Source organism: Pseudopipra pipra, chromosome 3 (genome assembly GCF_036250125.1).
Source record: "Pseudopipra pipra isolate bDixPip1 chromosome 3, bDixPip1.hap1, whole genome shotgun sequence".
NCBI lineage: Eukaryota > Metazoa > Chordata > Aves > Passeriformes > Pipridae > Pseudopipra > Pseudopipra pipra.
Window position 1 is genome coordinate 16,779,327 of NC_087551.1, and position 23,053 is coordinate 16,802,379.

Here is a 23,053-nt window from a genome sequence, read left to right on the forward strand (position 1 = left end):
GTTTGGGGCACAAGCCCCATGGCAGCCCATCAGCTGAAGCAGCCGTGGCAGAGCAGCTGCTCCCCACAACCAGCCCCTGGCAGCTCAGGGGCAGTTTCCTCCTGCTTGCAGGTCACAAAGGTACAGCAGACACCATGTCCTCCTCTGAAGAGACCCATACTGGTGTAACTTAGTAAGAGATGTTTCTTTGCAATGCAAACCAAAGGGGGGTTTCCACTATTTTTTCTTCCCCTCAGACAGGCAATGTCTCTCTGCTTTCACCTTATGACTGTAAAATAAAAATAAACTGCATTTCTCCCTACCCATTACAGCTGCACTTTGGCTCACCGTGGCTGCGGCTGGGACAGTCCCTGCTGAAATGTTGTATTTCAATGCAGGAAGGCACGTGCTGCTGCCACCTGCTTAACCAAGAGAACTTGCAGAGCTCCTTCCGCCCTTATTTGTTAACCTCACTGCAGACCATTGAGAAAAAGGGCCTCCTTGCAGTGGAGCTGGATCTGCTGGCAGCTGGACCGGCTCCTGTTGTTCAGGTTTGTGGCCAGGCCACAGATGCTGCTGCCAAAGAGCAACTTTGGGAGCTGCTGAGGACCAGTTTGGTCACTCAGAGCAGGGAAGGTGCACAGCACCTCTCAGTTGGACTCAGTAACTGTTGAACTTGATGATCTCAGAGGTCTTTTCCAATCTAAAATGGTTCTATGCTTTCCATACCTGCCAACCCGAGCTGGGGAAAGAGCAGGGTGTGCTGCCTTGTACAGAGCCCTACTCTGCAGCCATTTCCTGATAATCATGCAACCCTCATGGTCTGTGCTTGTCAGCACTACAGTAACACAAACCCACTTATTTTCAGGTAATATTTATCCCTTTCTCAAGCACCCTCCTGCCCTAAGATCCATCAAGCTGGGAGGAGCAAGATTAGCACTGCAGCTCAAAGAAAAGTGTGTGCCTTCTGCTGGGAGGGGAAGCAAAGTGTGGCCATTCACTCCTGCCCCCACACATCCCAACCTCTGGCTGTACCTGGCTTGTTCTGGATTTGGTGGGGAGCAGGTGGCAGGGACACATGCAGCAGGGCATGCCACAAGACCTGACCTCCCAGCACAGGGATGCTGTGACCTGGAGGGAGTACGTCCTACTCGCTGTAAAAAGATGTCACTGCATCTGTGAGTTAAGTAGTAGCTGTTATCTGGTTTATAAAACATGGAAAAGTCTGCAACTGTCATCTGGGGCATCAAAGTCATCTCATTCCACGTGCCAGCTGCGGGATTGCCATGTGAGTGCCTGGCATGTGCTGGGCACGTGATTGCCATATGATCAGCGTGTGACTGGCACCTGACCAGCACATGATCAGCGTATGATCTGCATGTGATGGGCGCATGATTGATGCGGGATCGGCACACAACTGGTGATGCTGAACGGGCATGTGCCAGGAGTGTTCCAACACAACTGTAATTCTCTATCTTTTTTTTTTTTTTAATAGTTATAGCTAAGTGTATTGATCTAGTTTGCTCATGGGAACATTGTGCTAATCAATAACAAGGCTTTACTAAAGATATGCAACATATGAGGGACAAGGAGCAGTTCTACCATGAAAAGCATTTCACAGCCTTTTCCAGAGGTCCAGCAGCTTTCCCAAGGCTCGAAGGAGACCAAGGAGGCTTTTGGAGACACAAGTGTGAAGCTGTGAAGTTCATTCTCTAAACCGTAGTGAGGAAGCATTGAGAGAGAGAGCCCAACTCAATCGCCGCCATCAGAGATGTGCAGGGGTTCCTCGGGCACAGAGCACCCTCTGGTGGGAAAGCCATGGTTGTCCAGACGAGAGCAAAGCCACCCTGGCACAAGACCGGGCTCTGTCAAGTCCTCCTGGGAGGTGGGTTTCCATCGCACGGGGTTGCTTCACTGGCAGACTCCCCGTGCAACACAGCCCTTGTGCCCACGCCCTGAGCACTGCCTGGCTCAGTACCCTGCCCTGGTCGGCGTGCCCAGTGTGCCAGCTTGCTCTCCTCGAGCTTTGAGGCGGTGATCCCATCTCCTTCGGTCCCTACAGTTCCCTGTAGCTGCAGGGTCTGGCGGCCAGACCGCATCCTTGCCATGCGCCAGCCCATGGCCTGACTGCCCGAGGGATGCTGCTGGCGGCAGGTGGCAACTCTCACCACGAAAAGGCAATTTGTAAACAATCAGTTTTGAAGCCTTTGTGGCTGTGTTAAGTGTGGGACTGGGTGGGAGGAGGTCACACTCCCCTGGCTGCTGCAGTCCCCTTTGCTGCCTTCTCCATGGTTCTCGCCCCCGTCAGGCTGCAGCTCCTTGGAGAAGGGGGAGAGCAGCATGTCTGCCTGCCTGCGTAGGATCACACCCCCTTTTTGGTATAACGGGGCCTCCACACTGCGTGGTGTTTATGGCTGCTCTCACAAAACAAGCAGCAGTCATAAATTTTAAGCAGCCCCCCGTAAAAAGGACACAGGCAGCAGTTCAGTACTTCAAATCCCTGGTTAGTCATGGACCTGCCACATATCGCTGGATGTGCCCTGTCACATCACTTCCCATCACAGTTTCTACCTTAAAAGTCCCCCCCAGCACCACAGGGGCAGGACCCATGGCCCAACACTTGCTCAGCCCCAGTCCCAGGACACGCTGCTCCCCACAGCAGCATTCCTCTGAGTAGTACCTCACTGAGTGCCAAAGTCAGCAGAGAACAAGGTGGATCAGGGGACCCAGGACATCTTGCCCCACCTGGCTCTGCAGAACCCTGCACAGGACTGGGGATGCAGGGCTTGTTTCTCACAGGGATCGCTGTCATCTGGCAAAGCCAAGTGCTGAGGGTGGCACGAACATTGAACAAAAAGGCAGATTTTGCCTCAAAAACTCATATTGTAAACATAGGGCAGGAGGCACCTTTTGTGACTCAGGCTATTTCCCTGCCCTGAGCCAAGCTGCTGCCAAACAGTACTTTAACCCAGCTCTGGGTGTGTTTATTTAAACACAGGAGGTTCCCCAACACCCTTCTTTCAGGTCCCCACCTGCTCACTAGCCCAGTGTTCAACAGCCAGCGCTACCACAGCACCCCAGAAATGCGTTTCCTTCCCCGCCTCGTCGTCTCAGCTGCCCTGGGCATCGCTGCTTTCCTGAGCTGGAGGCTGCTGTGGACCCCGGCTAATGGCCAAGGAGGTAAGGCCTGGGCACCATGTGGGTTCTGCATATCTGGAAGCATTTCTGTGCCATGGGGGAAATAACCTGGAGCTTCTTTTCGAGGTTCTTGGTGGCAAATGCCTACAGGACATAAAACACTCTTTGCACAGTGTTTGTGGAGAAAGCACTTACTGTGGAGCCCTGCAGCTTTATGAACTTAGTGGGGTCACTGATCTCAGGTGTGGTGGGGAAAACAGGTGTTCAGGCTGCTGGAGAGAACTACCAAAACCTTTGCTGGGAAGGGCAAAATGCTTTTGGGAAGGCAGGAAGGAGCAGGAGCAGGGACTTCTGTGACTATTGCATTTTATGCCTAAAAAATGCATCCCTCTCCTTCAGTCCCCATCATTCCAGGGCAAAGTCATTACTAGATTTTGCAGACATTGTCATTCTGGGGCTGGACAACTCAAAGAGCAGCCCAGGTTAGCTGCAGGCACCAGCCACGTTTCTTCCTGTGTTCCTGGTGTCCTTTGCCCAATTTTAACTGTGCTCCTCTTCCCTGTACAACAGCCTCCCCAAATCAGTGGGAAATATTTAACTTCCCAAGGACCCAGGAGAAACCACCAAACTAAGTGTCTCCCCAGGGCTGCCAAATGCCTGCACTGAGCAGATGAGGCAGATGTGCTGCTGCTAAAAAGAGAAAGTAACAAGGCAGGCATTAATCTTCCGCATTCTAACCCACTATGGCCTCTTCACATCAAAAATAAGAAGATAAAAGGAAAGAACAAAGCTGAAATCTGAGAAATTAAGCTGACTCTCATAAAGGCTTTGTATTTGCTTTTGCCTTTTATATTTGCGTTGTTGTTGTCTCACTTCTATTTGCCTTTTGCTTTTTATTTGCTTTTGCCTTTTTATCTACGAGAGAAAAATTTACATATGGAAGTGATACAAGAAGTTACGTCATTTGGATCCCTAAATCACCCCAAGCCATTAAGAATCATCCCTTGCTTTCAAATATATTTGGTAGCTGATGTTAACATATTAACAGACACAAAAGAGTTTGCAGGACATCGTGTATTTGTCAGTCTCTCAGAATATTTCTGACTCTTTGGTAAACTCACCTCAGTTATGATCATTTGAAAGCAAGGACATAGAACGAAAAATTATGATTTAGTGGAGAATGGGCCCTTGACACCAAGTTATGGTCAAGATTAGTCCTCAGACATGGCAATTTGGGGAAAGTGGGGTCTGGGTATACATAATTTCACATGTTCATGGAGACAGAAACCCACATCCCAGCAGAGCCAAGCTCTTTGCCAGGTAGGGCTCGTCTCCCCTCTCCTACCCATCTTCTTTATTTATGATACATCTTTTCCACAGTGAAATAACTGGAAAAAATAGTGCCACAGCATCCTGTGCTGGGGGGGCTGACTCAGGGCAGAGGTCCACTATGGGCTTTCCTCACCCCCATCTTCACATGGTGTTTCCCAGGTGACCTGGCCCCCAAGGCAGAGGAGGGCTTCACTTTGACACTGGACACCTTCCTTCACGTTCAGCAGCTCAGGAAGAAGAGACTGAGAGCTTTCTGCAGCCAATCACGCAAAGTCACCACGCTGCCCAGGAGCCAGCAGGAGAGAGCTTACCTGCTCTCAAATCTGAGGGTAAGCACCAAGCTGGACTTCCTCTACTGCCAAGTGCCATCAATGGGAATTGAGGAATGGCAGCATCTTTTGGAGAAGCTAGAGAAGAAAAACATGACTCTCCCAGTGTTGCTTCCCTACCATTGGCGTCACACTAAGGAGACGCAGCTGAGCAGGTTCAACCAGACAGAGATAGAGGCCATGTTGGGGTCTTACACCAAAGTGCTGTTTGTCAGGGACCCTTTCCACAGGCTGATTGCCACATTCCTGCAAGGCATGGGCAGCAGCCCATCCTTCAGCAGCTTTGTTCAGGATGTTTTAGCCAGTGGAACACACAACACCAGTGTGGCTTGGAAACCACTCGTCAGCCTCTGCCTGCCCTGTCTCATCCAGTACGACTACGTGGTGATGTTTGGCTTCCACGAGCAGGAGCTGGGCCACCTGCTACGGCGGGCTGGGCTGTCTGTGGACAGCCTCCTCCCCAAGTTCACCGACACCCAAGTGCTGTGGACCTACAGGTGGTTATCAGAGCAGATGTTCAGTGAGCTGTCTGCCCAACAGAAGAAGAAACTTTCTCGCTTCTACCGCTGGGACCTTTCTGCTTTCCCATTTTCTAGCAGTTTTCTGTCAGACTCCTTCAGCACTCCAGAGACCTGGTAGAAACAGACCATCTGGAGGGACTGTTTCAGAGAGCATTAATCCAAAAGAAAGCACTTCAAGATACTGACAGGCCTTTGCTTTGCAGCTGCCTGCAGCGTAGTTGTCCAAGTCACAGCTCCAAAAGGTACGTCAGAGAGCTGAGACAGACCACTGCCAGGGACGGGATATCAAGGCTCTTCATGTGGTTGAATTGTATTTAAACACGACAAGAGCAGGCACTAGGGAAACTTGTGGCACTAGGCTTGGAAAACTGCATGAACTGAACAGTGGAGCAGCTCTCAGCAAACCCAGCATCTTGGGTTAGAGTGGGTCGGACCTGCTGCAAACCACAGCAGCATCACACATGCTCTCCCTGCACTGACATTTTGTATTCTGGGCTCCCTTTTGGGCCAAGAGGTTTGGCAATGGCTTCTTTGTGATAAGTCTCCCTACGCAGATACAAGAAGTGTTCCCAAAGGAGCACGTCATCCGGAGTCTCCTTCTCCCTACTCTGCTTAAGTAGGTGAGATAGGACACAGGGTGGTACACCCTCCTGGAGAATCACTGGTGATGTTCCCAATCTTTTCATGCTCACAAAAGATCAGGCCTGGCCCATCATTTAGTCTTATCTGTTCTGTGTGAACTGTTCCTGTTTTACAATCTCACATCTCCTATGTGTTTAGGCTCAAGAGGGCCTTGAGGATGGCACATGATGCTTGCTCCATTCACAAGTTTTGAGTTTGGCTCCCCCTGTTATGGGGCAGACTCAAATGGGCCAAGGCTGACACTGAGACAAGGATAGTTCAGTCTGCACCAGGTACCAGCCACACCATGCAGAAAAACCACCTTCCAAATTGTCTCAGCAGCTGATGGGCCCTGTGGAGGTGGCTAGAAGCATCAGGATGCATCACTGTGCTGCTGTGGAAAACAGTGGGGCTACTGTAAGCTCCTGCTGGCAGAGAAGCACAAGGACTGGCTCTGCTTTCGTTCGGGCTTGGCTGCCAGTGTGGCCAGTGAGGCCCAGGCGCTCCAGCTGGCTCATCTGTTTTGTCTGGCTGAGTAGCCTGGAGCAAGCACCCGCCTTCTCCCAGCCTTGGTCACTGAGCTGATCTGACTCATAGCCTCCAGGAAGGCTCCATGTTTGCCAAACACCAAGGATGAGCTGAAGTTGTCCAGCTTTCAAAACATGGCAGACTTTTACCATAGCATACTGGTCTCCAGAATATTTAGCAGCTTTATTTTGCATTGTTGTGACATTCACAGAGAATTCCTCATACATTCATGTAACGAGGACACCAATTTGACAGTGCTCATTAAAGAATGATAGTGAAAACTTTTGATTAGAACTGACCTAAAACAGTTACCAAAAACTTGCCCTCCCTCTCACATCTCTCACAATTAATAGCACTAAGACACCAGATCAGCAGGCCTCCTTTCATCCTCCCACAAAATCTCCAGGTACAACAACTACAAGTTAAGTGCCACTACTCTGCGCAATACTTTACAGTCTAGCAAGATGGCATAGTTCCTCTTCTGAGTACACAGTTCTGGGAAGGAGAGAAGCAGCAAATTTCCAATTGTATGTAATTAAATTAGAGTCTTGCATCCATGCTGTATTTCACCGGAAAGTACTAGAAAAGGAACATTTTTCTCTTTGTGAGTAGCTTTCCCTTCAGTGACTACCACGCAGCAGGACATGTGTGAAGAGATGTGACACAGCACCTGGCAGAGGACAGGGCTGTGCGCTCACGGCAGGAGAGCTGCTCTCCGACAGCTTTGTAGTGTAGAGCACACCTTAATTTGGGAATCCTATAGCAGGACCTTCTCTTCCTGCCAGGCCTCTACAGCACATCTCAGTCCTTTCCTAAGTTCCAGAGGAAAGCAATGTATGAAATGTTAAGACATTTAGAGGTGACATGAAAATCTCAGCTTCACGTTCCTTACAGTCCCTGTCTCACCCACAGCACAGCCAGGTGCTACAATGATCTCTCTGTAAATTCCTATTAGCATCCAAGCTTCCCTTTTCCCTACACCCTCAAAACCAGTTTCTGTAATTACTTTGCAACCCTGATTTTATACCATTACCCTCCCCGAGTGTTTGATATAAATTACATTCAACTCCAGTGCACCCCAAAAAGAAGGAGTTTCCTCCCTCCATCAGATTGTTGCTGGGCAAGGGTAACAAAAGGGCTGTGAACTGGGGTGGGCTTGAGGGCAAGGACTGGTGCCTGGGAAAGAGTGGCTCACTGATGCAGCAGGAAAACAGCGGCTCTACAGTCCAAGATCTGCACTGAACAGCCTGCTCTGACCACTGCCTGTACGCAGAACTTGGCAAATACAATTGCAACTAACTCACAAGGCAAATTGCAAAAGAAATACATCTAATCTAAAAAAACTTTACCTGACCAGGCAGCCACTGTGACTATGTGAGACACCACAAACCCTTTTTGAAATGATGAAAAAGGTGCTTCCAGAACCACAGGGAACAAAGAGCACTTATCCTGCTAGTGACATCCCGACATGTCCAAGGGCCCCCACAGGCAGCAGGCCTCCCGTGAACACTGGCAGCTTTCCCCTGAGGTGACACTTGAAGCTCCTCAATATCACACTCTGCCTGTGTCTGCCCATGCTCTGCATTAACACACATTACTTTCCCTTTGTATTTATCATCAGCCTGGTCTGAATGAGCATGTCCAGCGATCCCATGAGGTGGAAGTCCTAGGAACAGTGCTGATACCAATCTACCTTACAGACTTTGTGTTTTGTATCCCTTCATGGACATCCAAGAATGTGGATACACAGGCTCCAATTGCCATTATTGAAGACAAATTATCACATTTTCTTCTCTAAGTGGTTTTTTTCATATTGCCAACTTTCAGGAGAAAACAAAAACATGTTCTTGCTCAGTACCTCAGAGTTAAAGAAACACCAATATTGTATTTCAATTAATAAAACAATTACATAGCAAGCACAACTGGCACAAAATACTTTCTGCAACTCACATGTACAAATTCCCTTCTTCTAAATGGTAGAACCATTGTATTGAAGCTGAGAAATAAATCTACATATTTCCAAGCAATATACCCCAGAGTGCTTAAAAAAAATATTTCACACTGAGCATACTTCATCCAGTCCTAAGATAGAGGCCAATTTTAAGTAGTTTGCATGTAAGCAAAATTTTATAGAAGGCAATGGAGTTACATCCTCTTGCACCATATTTTTTTGATGGCCCTAGGAGTGCAAAAACAGAAAAAGGACATTTTCATAAAGCTGTGGGCCAGAGAAACATAAAAGTTTGCAATGATGAGCGATTACAAGTACATGGCTGACATCATCTAGAGATAACACGATGCTACAGTGTTAAATATGACAGTGACAAAACCTGTCAAGAGGGATGCCCAGCACTAGATCCAACACAAAAAATATATTCAACCCAGATGACACCAGGTCATCACACAGTCAGCACATTTTTCAGACAAGCAGTCCCTGTAGTAAAAGGTACCCATTCTCTTACATTCAGCAAAACTAAGAGTTCTCTTGAAAAGAAGGCAAGGCCATAGCATGACAGCAAGGGATTGACCCTAGAGGGCACCCAGAGTCAGCTAATCCCCAGCTGTGTCCATCCTCCTTGTGTCCCTTGCTTAGGCTGGTACAAATTTCCTTGGGAACAATGATGAGCAACTTTCTCTGTTACTCCAAGGTAGCTGATGTCCTTTCCTATTTAAAATATGGGGAAAGATATGGAGGTGTGGGACAGGAAAAGGATGTGTCAAACAAAGTAGCATCTTGATGGAAGTCCTCTTGGTATCTCTAGTTTTTATCTTTAATCAGACAAGACAAGGTAGCAGTTGAACTAAGACCTCATTAAAGCACAGGTGCAGACACAACAACAGTCATTTAATTCGGGATGAATCAGTTATTGGTCACATTTTAGCGTTTTCCTCTGAAACACTTCTGTTACACAGGAAAGACGACCTCTGTTAGCTAACATTAAAAGTCCTCCTCATCTTCCTCTAGCATATATCTGGCTTTTTGTGCAGAGGGGACACAGTAGAGTCCAGCCCTCAGTGCCTCTTAGGCCTTCCCCCATCTCAGTGAGAGGACTGTATGTCTGGGCTCAACACATTAAAGTCCTTCTTGGCATAGCATAACTAAGTGGTCCATCTTTCCCCACAGTAGGAAAAAAAAGAAACAACCACCCTGCCATTTCACACTGGCTGGTAATAAGCATCACTGCAGCAATTTTATATGAAACCTGTAAGATTTTTCAATTACACCTGGATAACATCACCTTCCACTTTATCTTCATTTGAATTTACATTGCAGCTATAATCTGCCAGCAATTCCTTCTCCTAGAGAAAACAGTGATTGGACAATTAAATGTGAAAGCTCCATGAATCCCTGGGTGAGCCACATTAACACAGGTATTTTTTTCTCCATTATAGTCCTTCTGCCTTGTGGTTCCTCTGGTGTAAGCTCAGTTTCAGCAGTTTGCTCCCCAGACTTTCCTTTTACACACGCACAGACCATGGCTTAAAGGTCCCTGGCTCAGCAGAAGGGCACTGTAAAGAGAAAAGAATAATTGGGTTGGTAACAAATGAGGATCCTGGCCAGGGTTTGGCATGTTCCTTTTGAGGTGGGTGACTTTGTGCTGGTGAAGATATGAGCTCCTGTCCCAGTCTTTCAAAACACGGAGATGTCTGTCTCATGGCACTTCTGTTGGAGGCTGGGCCTGGCTCTAGCTGAAGGCCTAATGGTCAGCTCCTGCAGAGACCTGTGACAACACTGTGACTGAGGAGCCCATGAAGAGACAGTGGCAGGGTCAGCTTGTGAACTCCTTCAGATCAAGCTCACAGCCCCTAGGGAGAGTCCTGTGGCCATGACATTCAGGAGAAGGGTGTATTTTCAGTAACACTTTCCTCTCCCTCCTTCCCTGAAAGACACCCCTAGATCACAGAGTGGCCCTAACCATGTTAGGGGAGAGAGATGATAGTCAGGAGCATCAGGACAAGCAGTCAGTGATTTGTTCTACAGACAACACTTGGAGGATGGAGGGATGGACTGCAATTCCAATGACAGTGTGCAGCAGCCCTTCCTGCAGTGGGAGCCCAGCAATGCTGGTCTTTGGATTTGTCTCTCAGTTGGCAGCATGTTAAATGAAGGATAACAACCATGAAATAAAAACCATCTGCTTAAGCAGGGACACATCCTGCCACTGTGACTACCACACCCACTCTACGTGGGGTAGGCTGGCTAGGGAGCAGACTATGGAACCAGAGGCTGTTACCATTTTGGTGAAGATGTCCACGCAAGCATTGCGGATCCTCTCCGGGGTGGCAGGGCTGTCCAGCCTGAATGGCTCAGTCAGGCCGGAGTCCTTCCTCGCTGCGTAGATGGCATCTTTAATGGCATAAAACACCGAGGCAGACAGGAACAGAGGTGGTTCTCCCACGGCCTAGAAGACCACAAGCAAGAGTGAGACTTGCTTTCCAGATGTGAACCTCAGTCTACCAGATGTGTTCAGTGAGGAAATATGAAGCTAAAACAGCCTCCAGTCTGCCAGGTGTGATCAGAGAGGAAAGACTGAGCTAAAACAACCCCCAGTTCATATAAAGAAGAAACAGTAGGAAATCACAAGGTTTCTGACACAGCAAGGCTGTTATGAAGGAAAAGGGGACTAACCCATTCTCATAGTGTTCTGAATGGTGCTAAAATTGCAGCAAAGGGAATTCAGATAAGGCAGTGATAAACTGTCTGGGCAGAGAGCATGATACTCCACCACTGGAGGTCCTTGCAAGCCAGCGGGAATGCCTCCCTCAGGGATTACACAAGTATCATCTAGTACTGAGGTCCCTGCCAACCCTTTTTTTCTTAATTCTGTCATTGGCACTAATGACCCAAAAAGTTCTCCTCGTTGATGAGATGTCTTTGTGGAAGGGGAAATGGGGAAATGGGAGACTGAATGGAAGCAAGCCAGGCAAATACAGATAAGGATGCTGGGTGGCCCCTCTCTGGGTGGCTCTGTTAAGCAAAACAAATTCATTGGTGCTGCTTATCCAGCCCTGCTCTGTGTAGCCATCACTGACTGCAGTGCAAACAGCTGAAGGACACATGGATTAATAATGGACCTTTAAGGGTAACATGAGCACTGTGAAACAGTGAAGAAAGCAAAACATGAAAACAGACACAAGACCTTGGCATATGAGATCTGGGGAAATGACACTGCTGGAAACATCCAGAGTGATGGCTCTGATGCCAGGGAAAGGCAACCAGGGAGCTGACATGCAGGGGGAAGCTGGCAGCCTCTGATACAGCAAAACTGGCTCAGCAAAGCCACTTCAATTCTGTCTAATGGACAATCAGGGCAGCAATGTGCAGGTTATTATAGTTTTTCCTAACCATAAAGGATAGTGAACATATTTCTGGTAAGAAACAGGAAAAGATGCTGACCTCAAAATAAAGACAGCATAACAAGACAAATTATTTAGACACATAGAATGATTATCACACCTCAGCTTCACAGAATTATAGAGCAGTAAGAGGCCTGCAGATCTTGCCGGCGTACCTTGGATGAGTAAACTGCTTTGCTATTTGGGCAGTCACGAAGAAGAGACACATAGAATTCTGTTGGGATGTCTCCAAATGCTGGGATTTTGTACATCCCAGGCCCTCGAGTGTACAAGTTTCCTTCAGGAGAGTAGCGCAGCTCCTCCATGGTGAAGAGCCCAAGGCCTTGGACAAACGCTCCTTCTATCTGCAAACACACCCAAACAAGGTTACATTTTTTTGTTGCTGTTGTTCTTCCCTGTGCAAGAACAAAAAGTGATGACATCTACTAGAGTTTTCTACCCTCCCCTTCTGACTAATATCCCTCTTTTCTTCTCTAAACCCTTGTTCCTTTTGCCAAGTACAGCTTGGCACCTTTGCACAGCTCCTGTGTTCCCACACAGATGTGGCTGCATTACCCTGGTAGGTGAAGCAATTTCCAAATAGACACAAGCAGATTTTCTGTAAATGCAGGACAGGAATTTTCTGATGAAGCAAGGAGAAAAAAAAAAATCAATGCTAAAATATTGATCCCTTCCCAGGTAGATTAACACTGAATGAGTTGTACTAACTGATAATTCAAAGGACAAGTAGACTGAAAGGACTAAAGATGAAATATTTGAAGAAAAACTATTTTATGCTTTCTATTTCAGTATTAATGCTTTCCTAAGTGCTGTATATTCTCAGGTCACCAGAACAGACACCTGCAAAAACACCCCCATATCCGTTCAAGTACTAAAGACTTCCTTGCATATTTTTTCTACTATAAATTTTAGGAGAAAAAAATTAAAAATTAAAAAATAAAGGGGAACAGCTATGAGAGGAGGACATGCTTGAACAACCCTGCATGAAGCAGCTCTGCTCTCTGTGCCCACTGAGATATCTGACAGTCAGACCAATCTCAGGATTTGGCACAAGCATTCTTTAACCCATCTCCACATATTGCATTCCTACACTCATGCAACATCCTTTCTCTCCTGTGCCCATAGACCCTCTGCAGTAATTCATGGAAGGACACAGGAACTTGAGACCTCTTTGACAGGCTCCACTTAGCCTATCTTTTTGTTCCCAGATGCAAACCGACAGGCTGCAAAGACAGAAAGCCTCATTTCCTCTTGGCCACTTCCAAAAAAAATCTTTTTCAGAAAAAACGTTGCTTTCAAAGAAGTTTCATTTTAGTTATAGCAGAGCTCTGCAAGTCATGCTTTCCCATAAACCCCAAATCCTGCAGTAGTTTCCCTGAAGTCACACCATATCAACACCTAGAGTTAACAAGGGAGCTAAGATGGCTAGATAAGCCTGTGCAAGTGTCTAATGATTCATTTCTTGGTCTATCAAACAATGCTGTGTTTATTATCTTTATTTGCTGAGAGATACTGTGATTATTACTCTATAAAATATTGAAGTAAGCTTATCCCTCACCAAGGAATTTGCAAGCTAAGTGACTGGCTCAACTTCCTGTTGAGAACTCTACACAGCAGTAGCCAGAGGACAGAATCTACCATCCTAAATCTTTATTCACAGAAGAATTTTCACTGAATTAAATGGGACTTGATATTGACAGATAGGAATATAAAAATCAGGTATAGGATTTAGTCTCACATGCCACACTGTAAAAACTGATTCAACTATGGTTGAATAAGCTGGGATGAGGTTATTCAACAATATTAGTATTATGATTCATTTCTAAGGCAAGGCAGATGCTGAAAAACATCAGTGTGGTGGCAACTGGACAATATCCTGTAGCATTAATATTCAAGGCAAAAAAAACCCCAAACCTCTAACAGAATATTTCCCTGCATAATTCTGTACCAACTTTAAAAGGCTGTGTTTGCAAAGGCACAACATGGAGAGGGATAATAAATAGAGAAGCCTGAGAGTTGTGTGATTGCTTTAATGTGATGGAAACAGCAACACTATTTCACTTACCTGTCCTATATCTATGGCTGGGTTCAGACTGGTTCCAACATCCATAACAATGTCTGTGCGAATGTTCTAAAGAACAGAAATAAAGGATAAATCAGCACAGTTCATTGAAACTGGTACACCATGGTCTTGTGTGAGGAGGAGTAATGTATCCAAACACTATCCCACACTCGGAGAGCGTTCATAAATCTATCTCAGCTGAACTCTTCATACTGACTTTTAATCTGAGTTCAGCCCAAAAGTAAATCAAAGGAATTCACTGCACTTTTCTCCAGAGATCCAATGGACCCAATTTATATTAGTTCCAAGCTACAAATATCACTGGTCTGTACCTGAGCATAACCAACTAGGTCAGATTTTGACGATTTTTTTCTTTCTTTCTTTCTTTCTAAAAGTCTTCAGTGCTATTTTTAATGATTAACTCATTCCACTATGCTTCTGTTCATTTGTACTAACACAGTGCTGCTATCTCTTACTTAAGCAAATCCAATAACTTTTGCAATCATTCATTAAGCCTTGTAAAATCCCCACAGGGTAGATAATTATTGTTTTATTATACTTTACAGATTGTTGCACTGTGGAACAGAGGAGTTAAGAAATTTACTGAAGGTCACAGCGGACCAATGGCAGAGCCAGGAACAGGCTCACACCCAGTATTTGCTCTAGCTGCACGTGATGGTTTCCTTCACCAAAACAGAGCTATTTCACTGCTGACCCCCTCACCTTGTGGTCACCTGTCAGACAATCTATTTCAACCTCAGAGCAAGCAACGCCATAACTGAAGTAGGAGAATGGTTTCCCTTCATTCTTTTCAAAGTCGTAGCCAACGTCAGGAATTCTTGATACAAAGAGAAACAAAACTGCATTTCATTCCATGAACAAAACAAATACAACCACGTTGCAACTTATCAAAATCCTTATTCACTTCTGTTTCACTCCTTCCATCAAGCCCATGCAGAAATGAAAAGTGTAAACAACTATAAATAGAAACCTGCTAAAGCTGCTTTGTATTCCAAAACCTGATCAAAACTATCAAACTATTTTAGCCACCTTTATTTTCCCATGAATCTTGGGGCTTTTGATGACTACTATAAACCCATTCTCACCAATGCTGTAGCAAACCCTTTGCTTTTAGTGTACAGTTGAACATTTCTTGGAGGCCATTAAGTTTCAGAGCATAAAAAAGCTGAGCCAGAGACTGGATTAGAGCAAGTAATTATTTTAAGCACAGTTCATGGCAAACTTATACTTTATCTGAAAACTGGTTTATTAAAATACTGACAAGTCACTTGATTAAGAGAAAAAATACATTTCAGAGATGCAAAAGGAATGAGCTCATAGTGTATTTTAGTCCTAAATATGTTCTTCACAAAACTATGTTTAGTTATTTTTGTCAGCCCCTCTGCCTTAAAGGTGATGGATCTCTGTTTTCCTCCAGCAGTAAAGCTGACTAGGAGAAGTCCCTCACTTCAGAACTACACAGGAACCAACAAGAGTTTGAAGTGGGAGAACGAAATTGGAAACACTGGTATCTGCTCATTCCACAAAAATCAGGATACCACTCCAGCCAACTGTCCTCAAGGACAACCCTTCCCCCTTCTTATCCTGTATGACAGTTCTAGTGCCACACTAAGTCACAAGGCAGACACAGCGCAGAGCCCCAGGCAAAGCTCTGATTTCTCCCCAGCCAGGAGAGTGTCAATGTCAGTTTAGCATTTCTAGGTAGGAGAGGGAATGCAACCCTAAGTTAGAGCAGCAACAGGGGGATAGGGGCTGTAAATCCTCCCAGAATTTCCCTGGATGCAATCCATGCAATCAGGTAAGAGCTGTGCCTCTGCAGTGTGAATTTTCACTCACCTGTAAAACCCTGTGGCCGACAGGCTAATACAGCTCTGGTAGGCGGCTACAATCTGGCAAAGTGAACAAAACAATAATTGTACAACCAGTCCCTGCAAAATAGCTGCCCAAAAACATTTCCAGGGGACCTCAAGTAGAAGGTGTCCAGTGACAGGTAACTGTCACACTACTCAACACCAGCACTGCCAAGGAAAACATCATGATTGCAGCTGCTTCCTCAAACAGCCCCATCAGCAGCTACCAAGGGCAGAACTTGACCACTTACAAAGGTTAAGACTTGCTTTTGTTTGTTTGGCTCTCAGCTACAGGTTAGACATCTAGCCTCGGAGACAAAAGGTTAAATTGACAAGTCACCTTGACTTCAGTGAGGCTAAAGGAAATTCTATCCTGACTTCCAAATCCCAGAGTCAAAACTCCTCTGATGAAGAGCAGAGCTTGGATCTGAAAACGGCCCGAGAGCCTTACAGCCCACCAATCTCTTCTCATTGAGGGCACAGAGATATTGCAGCCAAGGAGCACTGCAGGGGGTGAATGGCAGCTCAACAGTCATCTTTGTCACAGAATCCCTTCATTAAAAATGAGGTTTCCTTCTGTACAAGACTATAGCCTGACTAGAAAGATATATATATAACCACTCAAAACTTTTATTTGATGAAGTCCATCAGAAGCAGGTCCCAGAATTTGGAGAACTCTCAGTGTTAAAGTCATAGCTGATGGGGATGACCTCTTGCAAGGTTTGTTTACTTGGAAACCCCTGCCAGGTTTCTGGTTAGTTGTCTTTGTTCAGGTCTATGCTAGCAAGATGTAGAAGGCCTAAAGGATACACCTGCACAGATGGTTTGCCAATTAAAACAATCTCTAACAACAGCTTACCCAGTCTTCCCAGGATCCTTTGGGATTAGACTGTTTGATTGGCTCCAGTCTTTTTAAGATAGTCTGACATGCATTCTAGAAACAGAGAGAGAAGTATATTAATATTTGAAAAGCCAACTTATACTATTAAGAGCCCTATAGGAGTTTCAAAGAACCTTCTATTTAAATCAATATTGCCCTTACCACTTCAGCATATCATAAAAAGGAACAAAGTTCACTAACAGATGTCTTGCTCTACAGGAATAGATACTGACTGAAAAGGATTTTAAAGGAGATCGGCTGTGCTGATGGCAGAAAAGAATACCAAATCCAGCCCAGAACTTCCTGGTCCATGACACAAAATATCATAACTTTCTCTGTACCAAATCACAGTAGGACATCTTAGCATATCTTACAAGAGAATCCTGTAACACCAAAAAAATTCCTGCCAAAATTCAACCTACTCAGACAAGCTGTGCAGAGAATAAAAACAGCCTGATGATTTTGCTTTGCAGGTTACATTTCCCCTTTTCTTTTAAAATGAGAATGGCCAGTACTAAATTCCTAATGGAAAAGTCACATATCATGCAAATACATGCATTGGTAACTCCACCATGGCAGACAGTCATGACCACGCCATTGCTACAGCAGAATGTTTGCTATGAGCACATCAACACCTAAAGGTCTTTGGTTCTGGAGCACAGGTCACAAACCAGCTGCTATTAATACATGCAGCAAAATATATTTGTTATAGATTGGTTAATATATATATAGCTACCTACCCATATATAAATATAGGTAGTTATAGGTAAGACTGCATGAATTACTAAGAAGCTGACTATTTAAATAGATGCTCTGTTCCATTCATTTTGAGTAATCCCAAACACTCTATTTTTAGAACTACCAAAGGACTGAAGGACAGTTTTGAACAACTTAAAAAACAATATAGTCATTCATAATCTAATATCATGTGTAGTTATAGCAGGTAAAGAAGTTATGGGGCATCCTTAGGCCAGAATTGCCTTTGGATGGTCATTTTCCTTAAGCAACAGATAAATACACGACAACTTTTTGTGCTCTGGAGCTCTAGTTTGTAACCTGGCTACTTTAAATAACTCAGCTTCCATACATGGACGGCCATTCCATTGATGTCCGCACTGACGGACGCAGCTGTCGGGGAGGTGTTTGGGACAGTGTTTGTGCTGGTCTCACTGATGTAAATTTTGGAGGTGGGGATTCCCAGGGACCTGCTGGCAACCTGCAGAAGAAAAGTAAACACTTGGTAAGCAGCGCTTCTTATACATGAGCATTACCATTGATTACTTACACTGCCAGGACCCACACTGCAACCTCTCTCCCATCATAAATTTCATTTTTCCTGAAGACTCAGTTGGTTCAGTGACTGAGTGCAAGGCATTATTAACATTGTTAAGTTTGCATTTCACAGACTGAATGTGTGTGAGCACACACACTTTTGCCAGAGTGGCAAACATTCACTTCTGTGAGACTAAGTTCTTTTCTCAACAATTATAAAAATCAGAGGATCAAGAGCCCATTAGATTTCCCTCTCATTTCCCTGCCAAAGCAGTGTTGCTCCCTCAGACCTTTTTAACTAGCATATGCAGATAAATATGTGTGCAATACGACTAGTTTTTGTGTAAAATATATGTAAACTGTACTTTTATGGGGTGAAAGGAAAATGCCAGAGAATCTAGACTGTAAGTATAACCTGCATTATCTACATAATAAGAGTTAAGATGGTGAAGAATCTAATTATCATACTCAATTGCAATAATAGTGTGGAAATCTAGCACTGCTGCTGAAACAATGAAGAGGAATTAGTCATGATTTGTTACCCTATGCAAGCACACAGAGGAAGTGTCAAGATGCCTGAGGCAACAGGGTGTAGTGAGAGTGTAATTTTCCTGGAAAGATGTCTCATCTGGTTAAGTCCAAACTCATCATTACCTGAATCATTTTGGTGTGAAGTCCTTGACCCATCTCAGTCCCCCCATGTGTAAGTAACACAGAGCCATCTGTATACACATGGACCAGAGCTCCAGCCTATAAAAGGAAATATTAATCATCATAAATTAACTAGTGAAGTACTTACCAGACTACAGAGAGAATTAGTTTGGAACTGGACTAAGGTTGTTCTTTGGTGTAAATGAAGCCACTAGTCTACGCTTGAGGTGAGTTTGGTTTAGTCTCACAAACTCTCCAGAAGTTCCAATGACAGACATAAAAAACCTCAGTTGATATTTTCAGCTCAGAAAGCAGATGAAGTAACCCAAACCTGCCCCTGTGAAACACAGATGCATCCTTCTCCTGAACTTGCTAACACCACTGGCAATCCATCAAATCAGGTCAAACACAGGAGAGGTGTTTCAACTACTGAGGAAGAGGGAAGGCAGGGAAATTAACAGGGTACCAATGCAAACATAGCTACATTGGAGTGTCTTTTGGACAGTATAAACTGGTAACTGTTGTGTTGCACATTTTGGCTCAAAAAATGTGTGCTCTTTCTTAACTAATTCACTACTTTTCCAAGAAGCTCCAGTTCAGTACAAATGGAGGAGGGCCTGAGAGAGGCAGCATAAATCCGCCTTCTCTAGTGAGAAGGTGAATGACACTTACAGACCTGGTTCAGAAACGGGACAGTGAAACTGATGCCAAATTTGGTAGGAATGATGCACATCCCTCTCTTCTTCCAGCGATTCTGCCTGAAAGGAAAGAACATTGTTCGTATACTCATGAGGTTTTTATCACAACTCAATACTGTACTTCCTTCCAACAGTTTAGTCATCAAAGTAGAATGTACCTGAACGCAATATGGACTGAGTCAATAGGGAATTTGTATTAAATAATGGCTTTCTTTATGGGACACAACAAGAAGAAATTCAAACTGAAGATACTTCCCCTATGCATTATAGAAGCAGTTGTCTGGGCTATTAACTATTCAGTTGTATATACAAGCCAACTGAAAAAGACTATAGGTCAGGTCAAGCCTAAACAAACTACCTTGATAGACATGTGAAAATCCTAGCTGGACTTAACGGAGCCCCTCTCCTTTGCTACATTTTGCTTGCAAAATCATGTCATGCCAGGTCTGATTCCTGCCTTATTTATGCCACTAGTTCATTGATAAACGTTTCCTCCAACAGTAGCAAGCATGAAGGAATTTCAAAAAGAGAAACTTCAAAAAGTCACTCAGCAAATATAAGGTCTGACTTCACATCACTCAAATTGCTAAGAGAACTTCAGAAATTAGTGGGCAACAGGTGCACGCAGCAACAAGACAGCTCCAGAACACTTACTTGTTGAATTCTTCGATTAGTTTCTTCCTGGCGTGATAGCTAGAGCTTGACAAACATTCATCCCAGCATCTTTGTAGAGTAAATCCCTCCAGCTTCTGGTTAAAATGAGTTAGGTCTCCTTCGTTATAGAGGTTGAGCTTCCGCACCTTCTCAAAGAACATATAAAGGACATGTCAATTTTAATGCTTCAGACAAAGTCTTTTTAAGGGAGCAGATCAAAGGTGTGTTGGTTCCTAGTTTTACTTCTCCGATTATTCTACAAAACAGAATTAACAGGTATATATCTGTTTATGAGAAAACAGAAACTAAGACATTAAGGCTGGGAAATTTCAGAGAGATCGGAATTTAAGCACATTGTTAGTAAGATTAGGGTACCTACTGCCTTTGGACTTTTGTTTTAATATCTATCCTTAAAGCAGATGTTACACAATTGAGGCTACCATGGAATTTAACTAAGCAGGAGATAATCGGTTCTATAATGTGTCTGCCATACAAAATAGCTTGAAATCCTGCTAGGAGCTTAGCAAAAATGAAGCAAAAGTTCTTATGCTTTAAAATATTATGTGGCTGCGTCCACTTCTCAGAGCTTGTTCAGAGGCAGCACCACCCTGAAACATGTGAATGGATCTGTACCTCCTCAGGTGGCAGGTTACACTTCCGAGCAAGGTCGCTCATCCAGCACTCAGCAATCATCATTCCTTGGGGCCCTCCAAAGCCACGGAAGGCTGTGTTGGAAGGCAGGTTGGTCTTGCAAATAGTCCCCACGCTGCTGACATTGGGGATGTTGTAGGAGTTATCCAAATGTAACAGGGCTCTGTCCATAACCTGGTGAAGAAAAGGAATGGAGGTGACACATTTTACACGAATCGGACTTCTCACTAGCTGCCAAAACCAGACTGGAAAGCTCTGAAGCTAATTTATAACAACCAGCACTTTCTCTTGCACCCTGTAGTTCTGCTGTCTACACAGCTGGAAGAGCACTGAAGTGAAGCAAGTACTGCCTCCCATGTGCAATGGAGTGTCAAGTGGTATCCTCCTGAAGGACAGGACAATATGCACAGCTCTCTGTTGACACCTATGACTCTGGGACAGATTGAGCTTCAAAGTCATTTTTGGCCCTGGGCTCATGGTGAGTCAAACTGCAACTAAATGCCATTACCCATCTGGAAGAAAGAGAATTTTCTTTTAATTATACTGAGTAATCTGTTGTTGGAAAAGAAGTCTTGCTGATATCAACTGACTCATTGGCTGGGCTATGGCAGTAAGGGCAGCCATTTGAAATAAAGATTTTCAATAGCTACATCTGAACAGCAAGATTTTGAGAGCTTTGTCCACTATTTGTCCACAGTGGGAAAGGGTAGAGCTTCTTTCTGGTTTGTGTTCCCAGATTTCCCTTCTAGCAGCAGCACAGAGAGGAGTTTATACACATTTCAACCTTATTTCAACATGGAGCGCTTTCCAGTTCCCTGATTCAGACACAGTCAAACAGGCAATTCACACAGATGTACTCTCAACCAAGCCCTCAGCTAACGCGAAGACTGTCGTTCTGCTCTGCACAGCGACAGCCACATGGAATGTGGCTCTGGTAGAGAGCTGTTGCAGTTCTGTCCTATTGAAATGGATTCATTTTTGCAGAAATTTCCAAAGGCTCAGTGGGCTAGAGAAAGTGAGCTAGAATAAACATGACTGACACTAGGCTATTGACTTGATCAAGCACAACACGACAGAAAAGGAGAATTTTTTGCTCATCAGCATGAAAATTCTTGGAGACAAACTCAGAACTCAGGCCCATTTTTGTCCATAGTTCTTGTGAACCCAGTGTTAGCTTTAACCAGTCGTTAATAACCATGTTGATTTAGGCACTGTGCCCTGATTAACCCATTGACTGGGATGTTTCTTATTCCAAGGAATTATCTTTCCCCAGAGCTGGGGAACTGTCAGTCATCTTGCATTATGCAACAAGTTTTCCATCACAGCCCTCTGTAATGCAAACCAAACATTCTTGACTCTTTTGCTCAATCCAAGTTGTTCAGCATCAATAAGAATTATGTGGCACATGCCAAGGCAGGTCAGTTGGCTCAGAGAGCCGTTGTAGAAGCTCCAAACCCCCTTCAAAGTCTGTTTTCAGTCATAGCATGTGCAAGCAGTGCTGTAGACAACAACTCTCTGAAGTCAGAGCAAAAGGTCGCACAAAGAAATGCCTTCTGCCTAGTTAACCATCAGAAAATTTTACTTACACCATGAGAGAGGTCTACAGAGTTGCCCCCATTGCAGTAGTATGACACCTCCAGACTCTTGACTTTCCCACTCTTCATGAAACCAACCTGTCAAGAGAGTCTCCTTAGTAATCAGTTTTCTACAAAATCTTCCATTTCCTACTTCCCTCCAAAAACTGAATGGACCTCATACAGCCAAAAGGCTGACTGTCCTCCCTGATGGAGCACAGGACAAGCACAGGCAGCAACTGAGGAAGTTCCCCAGCAAAGGGTCCATGCATGTATCTTAAACTTGTTCCAGAGAACTCTTCTAAATTAAGTGCTGGCCTCTTGTCACAGCCACAACTGCCTTAACAGGTTTTTGCTTTGAAAAGCAGCAGCAGTTGGATGGGCATTGAAGAGGAAAGGAAGTTAATAGAGCAAATCACCACATGATACTGTAAAGGAATGGGGGAGCATCTATGAGCAATGCGACTTTGTCAACAGGGGCAAAGTCTTGTTTGCAAGGAAGAGAGAATTATTTATGCCAAAGTCACAAGAAGGGAACTATCCAGGTCAAAATAACTTCTGCAGGACTTTGACAAGAAAATTGCTGTAACACACCTGACCTGATCCACTTGCAGCAGGGAAGATCAGCAGTGAAAGAACTACAGCAGCTACATTTTTCACAATATCTTACTAGTCTCTGATGTTTCAGGGGACAACACTGAGACAACATGCATTCTTTTCATATGTTTGCACACCTTGTACCTCCCCAGGAAGGGATGTCTCCCACCACTTATCAGCATGTCCTCATCTCGATCCAGCATGCACCTCACTGCACGGCCAGTTCTGTTAAAGGAGACATTTATTAGGCAAAGCCTGAAATGCACAGTACAGTTCCTACAGAACAAGACTCTCCTCTTTGTCTTTCCAGCATGGCAATGGAGAGTTAAGAGTAAAC

The 23,053-nt window shown here is 44.7% G+C and overlaps 2 protein-coding genes across 4 annotated transcripts in view; one reads left to right on the forward strand and one right to left on the reverse strand.

Annotated features, from left to right (window-relative positions):
• The first annotated feature begins 2,928 nt into the window (after positions 1-2,928).
• LOC135410989 (carbohydrate sulfotransferase 9-like) lies at positions 2,929-5,517 on the forward strand. Its single transcript, XM_064648040.1, has 2 exons — positions 2,929-3,159; positions 4,609-5,517. Exons 1-2 carry the CDS (start codon positions 3,063-3,065, stop codon positions 5,415-5,417), a joined length of 906 nt encoding a protein of 301 aa, XP_064504110.1. The 5' UTR covers positions 2,929-3,062; the 3' UTR covers positions 5,418-5,517.
• A 1,095-nt stretch (positions 5,518-6,612) lies between these two features.
• The window catches only part of XDH (xanthine dehydrogenase), a 67,144-nt gene continuing 50,703 nt past the window's right edge, over positions 6,613-23,053 (reverse strand). For all 3 annotated transcript variants that reach the window (XM_064648039.1, XM_064648036.1, XM_064648035.1), the window contains 14 exons: positions 22,854-22,941; positions 22,132-22,218; positions 20,528-20,719; positions 19,895-20,040; positions 19,219-19,300; positions 18,546-18,641; positions 17,707-17,835; positions 16,599-16,673; positions 15,726-15,778; positions 14,592-14,706; positions 13,872-13,937; positions 11,962-12,150; positions 10,684-10,851; positions 6,613-9,958 (listed from right to left, as the gene is read on the reverse strand). In XM_064648039.1, coding sequence (XP_064504109.1) covers positions 9,908-9,958; positions 10,684-10,851; positions 11,962-12,150; positions 13,872-13,937; positions 14,592-14,706; positions 15,726-15,778; positions 16,599-16,673; positions 17,707-17,835; positions 18,546-18,641; positions 19,219-19,300; positions 19,895-20,040; positions 20,528-20,719; positions 22,132-22,218; positions 22,854-22,941 — 1,537 coding nt within the window. In that variant the 3' untranslated portion in view covers positions 6,613-9,907. The remainder of the gene's footprint in view (positions 9,959-10,683; positions 10,852-11,961; positions 12,151-13,871; positions 13,938-14,591; positions 14,707-15,725; positions 15,779-16,598; positions 16,674-17,706; positions 17,836-18,545; positions 18,642-19,218; positions 19,301-19,894; positions 20,041-20,527; positions 20,720-22,131; positions 22,219-22,853; positions 22,942-23,053) is intronic.

Bases quoted from the DNA above. Each gene is read 5' to 3' on its own strand.
- LOC135410989 (XM_064648040.1), top strand. From the start codon at position 3,063: ATGCGTTTCCTTCCCCGCCTCGTCGTCTCAGCTGCCCTGGGCATCGCT. The intron at 3,160-4,608 runs GTAAGGCCTGGG...GGTGTTTCCCAG, and splicing joins CCCGGCTAATGGCCAAGGAG to GTGACCTGGCCCCCAAGGCA.